Below are 11,926 nucleotides of genomic sequence, written 5' to 3'. Positions count from 1 at the left end.
TGAAACAGATGAGGGAAACAGTTCAAGACCTAAAAAGCAAAATAGAAAAATGAAGAAGACACAAACAGAGGGAATGCTGTAAATAAAAAATCTGAGTAAATGAACAGGAAACACAGATTCAAGCATAACCAATAGAATACAAGAGATGGAAGAGAGGCTCTCTGGTGTAGAGGATACAATAGAGGAAATAGATTTGTCAGTCAAACAAAATACCAATGCCAAAAAAATTATTACACAAAATATCCAAGAAATCTAGGAAACCATGAAAAGACCAAACCTATGAATATTAGGGATAGAGGAAGAAGAATACCAATTCAAAGGCACAGAAAATATATTCAACAAGATCATAGAAGAAAACTTTTCCAACTTAAAGAAGGAAATGCCTATGAAGATACAAAAGGCCTAAAGAACACTAAACAGACTAGACCCCCCCAAAAAAGTCCCCTTGCCACATAATAATTAAAAAACTAAACATACAGACTAAAGAAAGAATATTAAGAGCAGCAAAGGAAAAAGGCCAAGTGACTTATAAAGGCAACCCCATCAGAATAACATCTGAATTCTCAATGGAGACTTTGAAAACCAGGAGGACCTACCTGGACAGATGTAATGCAGATACTAAGAGACCATGAATGCCAGCCTAGACTAATATACCCAGTAAAACTTTCAATCATCATAGACCGAGTGAACAAGACATTCCAAGACAAAGCCAGATTTAAAAAATATTTATCCACAAACCCAGCCCTACAGAAAGCACTAGAAGGAAAATTCCAACCTATGGAAGTCAGATACACCCTCAAAAACACAGGCAATAGATAAAGCCACAGCAGTAAACCATAAAGAAGAGAAGTACACACACACACTACCACCAAAAAATAACAGGAATGACAATCACTGGTCATTATTACCACTTAATATCAATGGACTTAATTCACCTATTTAAAAAAGACACAGGCTAATAGAATGGATACAAAAGCAGGACCCATCTTTCTGCTGCATACAAGAAGCACACCTCACTACCTATGAATAGAAGGCTTGGAAAAGTATTTCCAATCAAATGGTCTTAAGAAGCAAGCAGGTGTAGCCATCCTAATATTCAGCTAAATAGACTTCAAACTAAAATCAATCAAAAGAGATCAAGAAGGATATTACATACTCATCACAGGAAAGATCCACCAAGATGAAGTTTCAATTCTGAACATGTATGCCCCAAACACAAGGGCACCCACATATGTAAAAGAAACACTACTAAAGCTTAAGTCACATATAAAACCCCACACATTAATAGTGGGAGACTTCAACAACCCACTTTCACCACTGGACAGTTCTGCCAAATTGAAACTTAACAGAGAAATAAAAGACTTAACTGATGCTATGATTCAAATGAACTTAATTGATACCTACAGAACATTCCATCCTAACATAAAAGAATATACCTTCTTCTCAGCACCCCATGGAACTTTCTCTAAAATCGACCACATACTTCTCTAAAATTGCCACAAAGCAAATCTCAACAGATACAAAACAATTGGAATAACCTCCTATGTTCTATCAGACCACCATGGTTTAAAGTTAGATTTAAACAACAACAAAAACTACAGAAAACATACAGTCTCATGGAAACTGAATAATGCTCAACTGAATCACCAATGGGTTAAGGAAGAAATAAAGAAAGAAATTAAAGACTTCCTAGAGATCAACGAAAATGAATACACCACATACCCAAACTTATGGGACACTATGAAACCATTGCTAAGAGGGAAATTCATAGCAATAAATGCCCACATAAAGAAGTTGGAGAAATCTCACACTAGTGACTTAACAGCACACCTGAAAGCTCTAGAACAAGAAGAAGCAAAGTCACCCAGGAAGAATAGACGGCAAGAAATAATCAAATTGAGAGCTAAAATCAATAAAATAGAAATAAAGGGAACAATACAAAAAAATAATGAAACAAAGAGTTGGTTCATTGAGGAAATCAACAAGATAGACAAGCCCTTATCCAACCTAACCAAAAGGCAGGAGAGCATCCAAATTAACAAAATCAGAAATGAAAAGGGAAACATAACAACTAACACTGACGAAATCCAGAGAATCATCAGGTCATACTTCAAAAACCTCTACTCCACAAAATTGGAAAATCTAAAAGAAATGGATATTTTTTTCTGGATAGGTACCACATACCTAAATTAAATTAAAACAAGATAAACTATTTAAATAGTCCAAAAACCCCTAAGGAAATAGAATCAGTCATTAAAAGGCTCCCAACAAAAAAAGCCCAGGACCAGATGGTTTCAGCACAGAATTCTGACAGATCTTCAAAGAAGAGTTAATACCAATACTCTTTAAATGGTTCCACACAATAGAAACAGGACGAATATTACTAGACTCCTTCTATGAGCCTACAATTACCCTGATTCCTAAACCAAAAAAAGATGCAACAAAGAAATAGAACTACAGACCGATCTCCCTCATGAACATTGATGTAAAAATACTGGCAAACAGACTCCAGGAACACATCAAAACAAATATCCACCATGATCAAGTAGGCTTCATCCCAGGGATACAAGGGTGGTTCAACAAATGAAAGACTGTCAATGTAATACACCATAGAAACAAACTGAAAGAAAAAAAAAACATGATCATCTCACTAGATGCTGAAAAGGCATTTGGCACAATCCAGCACCCCATCATGATAAAGGTCTTGGAGAGAGCAGGAATACAGGAAACATATCTATACATAATAAAGGCAATTTACAGCAAGCCAACAGCCAACACCAAATTAAATGGAGAGAAACTCAAAAAGATTCCACTAAAACCAGGAACGAGGCAAGGTTGTCGTCCAATCTCCTCATACTTATTCAATATAGTACTTGAAGTTCTAGCCAGAGCAATAAAACAACATAAGGAGATCAAGGGGATACAGATTGGTGTGTGTATTCATGTGACATGAAAGCAGAAGGGGGACAGTTTCATGGGAGAAAAGTGATCAGCTAACCAGTTGGGGAAGAGAATTGAGAAGTGGGGCTAAGAGAGGACACATATGATCAAAGTATAATGATACATAGCTATATAAAATGTCACAATGAAATTTATTATACTGTATTCTTACTAAAACAATACAAAATTTAATTTTTTTAACATGAACAAATACTTGATTTTTTTTCATAGTACCTTGGCTACTGAATGCAAAACACTTTACCTCACTAAGTGTTCAAATTACAATTGCAGATAATTTTTTTTTATCTATGAACAACTTAGAATCATCTTCCAAGCAATGAAGTATTTCATGTTTATTATGTCCTATAATCATTGAAATTTTTATTGCATTTATTTATTTAGTATATGTATTCATGTATTTGCTACAGTTCCTGTATCTCCATACAGATACAATCTACAGGGATTTGGTTTCTCCTTTCATTTGCTGTGGGATGTCCTGGATGTTGCGAATAAATAAAACACTGATTGTCCAGTAGCTAGGTAGGAAGTGTGGGATAGGTGGAACAAACAGAGAGGAGAGGCTGGGAGGTGGAAGTCAGGGAGAGTTGCCAGCCTGCCGTCCAGGGAACAGCCTGTAAACGCAACAGGTAAAGTCAGGGAACACATGGCAGCATATAGATTAACAGAAATGGGTTGAGTATAAGAGTAAGAGATGGACAATGGTAGGCCTGAGCTAATGGCCGAGCAGTTTAAATAATATAAGCATCTGTATGTTTATTTTATAAGTGGGCTACGGGACTGCCAGGATTTGGCAGGACCTGGAGAGAAAAACTCTAGCTACATTCATCCTATGGCTCCTGGGGATTATGTCAAAGTTGGCAACAATCACGTCTGCTTGCAGAGATATCTTGCTAACTCATGATCTATACCCTTGATATTAGCACAGTGAAGCTAAATAGTGTCTCATCCTTCTAATAGTAGAAATTTGAATAAAGTCATGGTACTTATGATGAATTCAAAAATATATTCTAAAATTGAAAGCCATAATCCAAGAATGTATAGATAGGAAAAATTGGACTCAACATAATTAAAAACATGGAAGAGAATACAAAATTGGGTGGGAAGGAAAGAGCATGAATCTTGGGGGAGTTAGAGGATGGAGAGAGTATAATTAAAACATAATGTGTGAAATTCTTGAAGAACAGATTTGAAGAAGATATAAATGTTAGTAATACATCATACTTTTCATGGTCCAGAAATGATGAATGAAAGCCATACTATGAAAATATATTTAAGAAAAAAATATTGATATAACTTTTAGAGTAAAAAATAAATAACTGTATGTCTAATTTTCTGGATCAGTAGACACAAACCTCAGTAAATTTAATTCTCAACCTCTGCTTGGGACGAAGAAGTTTATTTTGTCTCTAAAGTTAAACCATTCAGACCACATATATGGTGATATTTTATTTGTATGTTAATAACTAAAGATTACCTGGAGATCAGAGGTCATAGCCAGCCATTAACACAAAAATCAGGTTGTGGTAGCACATATCCTTTTCTGTTCGAGGACACACTAGGAAACAGCCAAGCGTGGTAACTCATGCCTTTAATCCCAGTACCAAACAGAGACCTGGAGTTCTGTACAGACAGACAGTGGCAAGGAAGTGAGGTAGCTGGGCTAAGAGCCAATGAGATGACAAAACAGCAAGGCAATAAAGGCATGGGTAGATAGGAAGTAGCTCTCTTGGGAAGCTATGGCAGCATGGTGAGTTAAGGTTAGCTGGTGACTCTCACTATTTCCCTGATCTCTAAGGCATTCACCCCTATATTTGGCTCTGTGTTTCTTTTTTAATAAGACTGTTTACAAACTAATCTACACACATGCTAGAGAAATACAGATGTATCTCTGATAGGTAGCTGTTAACAGTCAAACAGTATTTTTCATTATTCGTTTTGCTCCATAAAAGCACAGCTAGCAAAAAAAAAAAAAAAAAAAAAAAAGAGCCGGGCGTGGTGGCGCACGCCTTTAATCCCAGCACTTGGGAGGCAGAGCCAGGCGGATCTCTGTGAGTTCGAGGCCAGCCTGGGCTACCAAGTGAGCTCCAGGAAAGGCACAAAGCTACACAGAGAAACCTTGTCTCGAAAAAACCAAAAAAAAAAAAAAAAAAAAAAAAAAAAAGCACAGCTAGCTTTTGTTGCAATGGAAAAAATGGGCTTCTTACTTTGGATATGAGGTATTTACTATTCAGATAAAGTGAAAATTCTGTACAAGTTTGTTGTCCACCTGCTTCTGACTACATGGGGCATTTTTTTTTTTTTTTTTTTTTTTTTTAGCAATTTTGAAGTATTTTAGAATGATCATAATAGTCAGAGGTTGTGGGTGTCTTCAGAAAAACAGAATTTGCTGGACATGACAGCCATCACACATAAGAAATAAGTAGCTGGCTTTGACTGCATGTACCAAACCTGAACAAGATGCAGCCAGTCAAATTCCCAGCATGAATGGCAGAGGAGCTCTGGATTCCCACCCCTAGCTTAGAAGATATTGGCAATTGATTTCATTGTGTACTTCCTGTACCCATTCATATATGAGCAGCACTTAATGAACTCGGTGGATTTAAAGAAAAAAAGATAGAGACAGATGAAATTGGAAGGAAAAGTGGTGATGGAATATAGGGAAAGAACTGAAGAGGAGGGAATTGGCATCATTTTGATCAAAACAGTTTATATACACATATGAAAAATTCAATAATAGAACATATATAAACACTTTATATAGGTGTATGAAAAATTCAACAATAGAAAATATATAAATGCACATTATTTTTGAGGAATATGTGATTTGTGGACTGTGAGGAAAATTCAAATACTTTTTCAATAAAACCTTGAATCATGTTTAAAGGGCAAATCTAGTCCCCCAGAATGAAAATGAGTGGAGCAAGACCAAAAGCAGGACGAAATCTGTCATTTTAGTGACTGAAATGGAAAGGTCTGAAGAATGACATTCACTTTCTGTTTCTCTCCAGACTCTGCTTTTGTAGCACATGGGGCTGCTGGCTGAAATAGGTTAACCCTAGAGAAGAATTATCCCACAAAATCTTACTAGATCCAGATTCGTGAGTTTATTACTTTCTGTTCAAGATTATTCTTATAATTACAGAGCTTTGATAAAAAAAAAAACCACTATGACCAAAATGTAGGAAATCTGATGAAATAAATGTTTCCAGATTTTTTATTGTGTAAATATAAGGCCATGTGAACAACTATCAGTTTATGAGAGGAGCTGGAATTTATTCACAAACTTTAATTTAGGTGTCTATAGTTTCTGCTAAAAAGTAAACTCTGTTATGGGAACTTGCTTATCAAATATCAGAATTATTTTCAGTGAGTCCTGATTCCTCTTCATTTCTGTTTCCTTGACTAACCCCCCCACCCACTCTTTTCTCATCAAGACTTCTAAAACCTGAGAAGAGATGATCTTCATGCATGCTGACATGTTTTCAAATATGAATATTCTTCCAGCTGGATTCAGAAATTACAGCAACATGACTTGGAAAATCTGATACCTGGGAGACTTTCAACTATAAACAAATGATTGTATTTTGTTTCAAACAGGGCTAGGAGGTAAATAGTGAAGTATATTATCTGGAGCACATAAAATGGATATGAATTTACACCTGTCCCATATCTATGATCATTAATTGAAGTGGTTATTTATATTCTCTATATAAGTCACCTAAAATAGGCAGCAGTTTTATATCCCCCAGATTAATTAAGCACCCTCAAATGTGTAATGATGTGTGAACATTAAAATTCAATGTGTCTCAAAGTGTTTAAAACCATTTTATTATTGTACCACAGATATTTACAAGATCTTAGTAATATACATTTTTTTCTTTCCAAACAAGTCTGTATTAAGAATACTTGTGATGGAGGTTGCGGAATGTATTTACAGAATGATTTGCTTTCAGAAAATTTCCAAAGATCCATGGATTGATTCATTGTAAAAGTGGTTGAATAGCAAAACAGTAAAAAATCCCAACCATTGACAGGAACTGGGTTCTGGGCCTTAAAATCTGAACTCCTGAAGAACTCAAACCTGGAAAATACAAACATCAGATAATAACCTCACATGACATAAGATGGCTTACTGGATTAATAACACAAGACAGAAACTATACAGTCATGTTTGTCTTCAAATAATATTTTATTACATTATATAATTTTAAGAAATGACTCGTTCTATCATAGGATGCCATCTCAAACTAAAAATTGAAAAAGAAAAACAGCCAAGTTGGTGAAGCCTACTGAAAGTATATTAAAACTAGCCAACATTTGGTGGCCAGTGACTTCTACCAAGAAGCTTTATGCAGACGCGAGCTTGATGCTTCTAAAGCAAAAACAGTATTACTTGGTATCGCTAGGACTGGCCTATTTGGAAAATGTGATAGAGAAGGCTTCAGCTCAGTCTAAATGCTACCATTTATTAGTGATACTTGCCACAGACATATAAAGAAGAGCATAGGCATACCTAATTCAATTTCACTGTTCCTACTTTGAAACAATTGACTATTTGTGAAAAAACAATAAGTCCTAAATTTTGTACCAGTATACAATTTATGAAATTATCCCCTTTGTTCTTTTATTTTCTTTTTCTTTTTCTTCTTCCTTCCTTAATTTCTTTCTTCCTTGGTTTGATTTTTTTTATTTCTTCCTTTTCAAATGAGGAAATAGAACATTGTAAATATGCATGTCCATTTTTAAATTTGACAGGTGATGTAAGTAAAAACTAGTTTGTCACCTCTAGTTCACAATTGTAAATGGAAACAAAGACCTTTTGGGTTGTCACTCAACATTTACACAATAATTAGAAAGTCCCTGGGAACTTTCATGTTGTAACTGCCTAGATTAAAAGTCTGTACCAGAAATAGCAACTCGACTTACTTGACATTTTTGGAATTCTTATTTCCTCGCTGCTGCTTCCATCTCCGCCATCACTGACAGTTCTTATTTCAATCAAGTAGTCTTCTTCAAATGGAACCAGTAGCTCAGCAGATGTATTATTTGTTTCCAAAATATGAGTTTTACTTTGTCTGTTTTGCCGATAGAGAATCTGTATAAAAGGAAGAGTCAAGTTAATATGAGGCTGGAGTTTGTTAAAAGTTCAGATGCTGTATAGAGAGGAATAAGGAACATATTTATAACAATGCTCTCATCTATAATGAGAGTGTCATTACCAACACCATACTCCTCATGTGCAAACATCCAGGGTTGCCTTATCATTAAATTTACTTTTAAGAAACAATATTTCACTGGGATCCATGTTCCTGGGACAGGAGAAGATATTTCTTAAATATGGAGTCTGAATAAATTAGCTCCAGGGCTTATTATGATAAGTCATTGTTCAGTTTGGACCCACTACAAATGTTTGAATATATATGTCTGATCACAGTTAATTGCCATTAACACTATAGAAGATTACTTGCCCTGGACATTCAGAGATGCTCTTGGTACTCAATGATGTTCTTGTGAGATTCCTTCTATGCTGTTAAAAAGCCCATATCACACTGTATCCTAATTTCTAATGTTCTATTTAAATTAATTCTTTGACATCAATCATGTATCACACATACAAATCCAAGTAATTGTTATTTCTTGATAGCAATGGCAATAGCATGAAGATTAAAAAAGTTCACACTGTACGATTTGGATTTCCCATTGTCCACATCACATTATTCCATATACATTACTGAACCTAGAACACAGAACCTTTTTAATGAAGAATTTAAGTTAGCAAGGGTATTTTCAAGCAATTTATAAAAATATCCTGATAAACTCATGTGCACAAACTATGTTTCTATTTGATAATAACATTGTTCTTTAATAACATAATTGATATGATTAAATAGAAAACTAAATACTTACCTTATAGCCCAGAACTTCAGACTCATTTTCCATGGTCTTTACATGCTCCCAGTTCAAGCATAATTTAGAATTTGACAGCTTCCATGCAATATTTGCTGGTGGTTGGCTTGGAGCTTTAGAATACAAAGAGCCAAATGAATGTTAAGCAGTTCATAGGAAAATCCAGCAACATGAAAAGGAAAAATAAGTCCCATCATTAGCATAAAAGAAGCAAAGATGTTATATTATCATTTGAAATGTAGTGATTCTAATCACAGTAAGCAAATTTATTAAAATTCTGGTCATTTGAGAATGTCTCTGTGACAGGTTTATGAATCAATAATGGTTTTCTGAGTGTCCTGTATTAATTTATTAATCATTGTAGTTGAGTTTGCTTACTTTATAATATAGAAAAAGATGGATTGTTTGGTTATTTACTTTTGGAATTGGCTATTAATCAATGAACAAGTTAACTAAATTCAAGTTGGAAACCTTCTACATATATATATATAGCCACATACATATTAGTATTCATTCCTAATACTTTTTTTTATTTAGGTTTTTTGAGACAGGGTTTCTCTGTGTAGTTTTGGTGCCTGTCCTGGATCTTGTTCTGTAGGCCAGGCTGGCCTTGAACTCACAGAGATCTACCTGCCTCTGCCTCCAGAGTGCTGAGATTAAAGGTGTGCACCACCAAAACATAGCTCATTCCTAATACTTTTATAACCTTTAATGCTGTATTCCTATTTTTAACTGTAATTAACAAAACCAACTCAAGATATTTTAAGCAAAATTAGACTAATAAAATATGAAACATATAGGATAATTTCTTAGAACCCTACCAGGTTGTGGCAGAGCCTTAAGAGAAACAGTGTCATCAAGTGAGCACATTCCCTTTCCCCTTCTTATCACAGGGCCATGCTGCCTGGCCAGCTTGCCATAGACTTCCTTTTTTGTCACTCAATATGAGTGTCAGAAATCACAACTGTGCACAGTACTTAAAGTTTGAAACTTCCTCTACATGGAGATAACCAGACTAAAAATCCTAAAGGAAATCTGGTGGTGATTTGTCAATTATGAGGAGAGACATTAATTTGGACACATGTCTATGTTAGTTCAATCAAGGGTGGCTGTTGACTGAAAAATAAAAGTATAGTTTATTTTATAAATGTCTTGGGAACACAGACATAGGAAAAATCTTCACAGGTACATTGATCACTCCAAATAACAGGTAGTGTGAACCCAAACTGGAGGTCTCATTCCTTTGAAATTAATGCTGTCTTGGAGAGGAGTAATGCATATGGAGGAGAGGATATAAAACTACTGTTCTGAAATAAATAACACAGTTCAACTTTAACAATTTACATATGAGAATGGTAGTGTGATTTGTAGAGTAGAAAGTCAGTTGTCTCAAAGCACACAACTAGTAAGTAGCTGAGTCAGAAGAGAATCTTGATTTCTTGGTTCCTGTCCAGTGGGTTCGCCTTGACAACATGTTGCTACTCAAAGAGTCCACATGATTTTTTTTTTTTTGAGATTGAAAACCAGAGATTTAAAATATTTCATCTGTAAGGCTGAGGCAGAGATAAAACTGCCCAGAAAAATGCTCTGTTCTGAATGTGAAGTGCTGAGTGAGCCTAGCATTTAACTCAGAGCAACAAGAAAAACAGATGTGAATTCTAGAGCATTTTGAAACAACTTTTGTGTAATGTCTTATATGTCACTTGAATATGTTCAACATGCTGAACTAGGGACATTGTTTATGGCCTCCCCAAGCTCATTATTGATCACCTAACCTTGTTGCCAAATTTGGTGTGTGACACCTAGAGAAGTATCTACCCAGAAGTATCATGAAGTCCAATTATTATTTATTATAGTTTCATTTCATTGAAAGATAGCTATTTTTGCATATTTTTAAATAAATTTTGAGGGCATGTGCCCTTTACTACTCTGTATTGTTAACAGCTAGCACAGTCCATGGCTCAAATATTGATAAAATGACAATTCAGATGTACTAAAAGAAGAAGAAGGAGGAGGAGGAGGAGGAGGAGGAGGAGAAGAAGAAGAAGACGACAAAAACGAAGAAGAAACCTGCACCATGTAGTCTAAAATTAAAATTGTTCCATGTCTCATATTTCCATTGTAATATTGAACATGCAGTGGGTATCAGCATGATACACAGGTGACTAAATGGGTACATTGTATTCATCATGCTATCCTATGTTTGAGGCCAAATTACCATGGTCAGATCTGTAGTCTTCCATATGTATTTATATGGGCCAGTTCGACTGGCCATACCTTGGATCATTTCATGACAAAAATAAACCAAATTGCAATTAAAGGCATAAAAATGTCTATGTTTACAATACACTGCACATATACCAAATGATATTTATTTATTTTTGATGGGCTTGGTGGCAACCACACTAGTACTGTTATCTTCCCTTAATTTATTCCAATGTGATTTTTATAATATTTTCTTCAGCTATAAAAGAGCTAATATCAAAATTTTCAATAGATATCAGAGATTTAATATCTAGTATACTGTTTGGACATGTTTCTTTTCTTTTTTTAATGGTTTTTCAAGACAGGGTTTCTCTGTGTAGCTTTGTGCTTTTCCTAGAACTCAGTCTGTAGACCAGGCTGGCCTTGAACTCACAGAGATCCACCTGACTCTGCCTCCTGAGTGCTAGAATTAAAGGCATGCACCACCACCGTCCATCTATGAACATGTTCTTCATAATAATTTATCAACACTAACAACATCTTATAATCAACAGAGAACATATACAGATTCAGACTTTCAATGTTACTGGTAGACTTTATTCTGCAAATATTCATTCATTGCCGTGTCTTTTCTTTGTTCAACTGTTTTAGAGTAAAAGGATTCCCTTCAATACTGAGTCCACTGTTGAAGTAACATACAAGGAAGCAGGGAGCTGAGTCTTACTCTCTTGAAAGACATATAGCTGTAACTTTGGCAATGACCTTGTCATTGATATGTATGCATTTGTTTCTTCAAAGCAAATAGCAAAACATCCCATGGCCACACCATGGGAAGAATTCCTTGGTATGTATG

General features: G+C 35.2%; 1 protein-coding gene across 1 annotated transcript in view; it reads right to left on the bottom strand.

Annotated features, from left to right (window-relative positions):
* Nucleotides 1–6,767: 6,767 nt before the first annotated feature.
* The window catches only part of Cntn6 (contactin 6), a 354,660-nt gene continuing 349,501 nt past the window's right edge, over nucleotides 6,768–11,926 (bottom strand). The window contains 4 exon segments of the mRNA XM_028886665.2: nucleotides 6,768–6,983; nucleotides 6,985–7,042; nucleotides 7,888–8,056; nucleotides 8,869–8,981. Coding sequence (XP_028742498.1) covers nucleotides 6,911–6,983; nucleotides 6,985–7,042; nucleotides 7,888–8,056; nucleotides 8,869–8,981 — 413 coding nt within the window. The 3' untranslated portion in view covers nucleotides 6,768–6,910.

The sequence above is a fragment of the Peromyscus leucopus genome, chromosome 3, assembly GCF_004664715.2.
Source record: "Peromyscus leucopus breed LL Stock chromosome 3, UCI_PerLeu_2.1, whole genome shotgun sequence".
NCBI classification, from domain to species: domain Eukaryota; kingdom Metazoa; phylum Chordata; class Mammalia; order Rodentia; family Cricetidae; genus Peromyscus; species Peromyscus leucopus.
The sequence above is the reverse complement of the archived record's forward strand: the minus strand, read 5'-3'. Positions and strand labels throughout refer to the sequence as shown.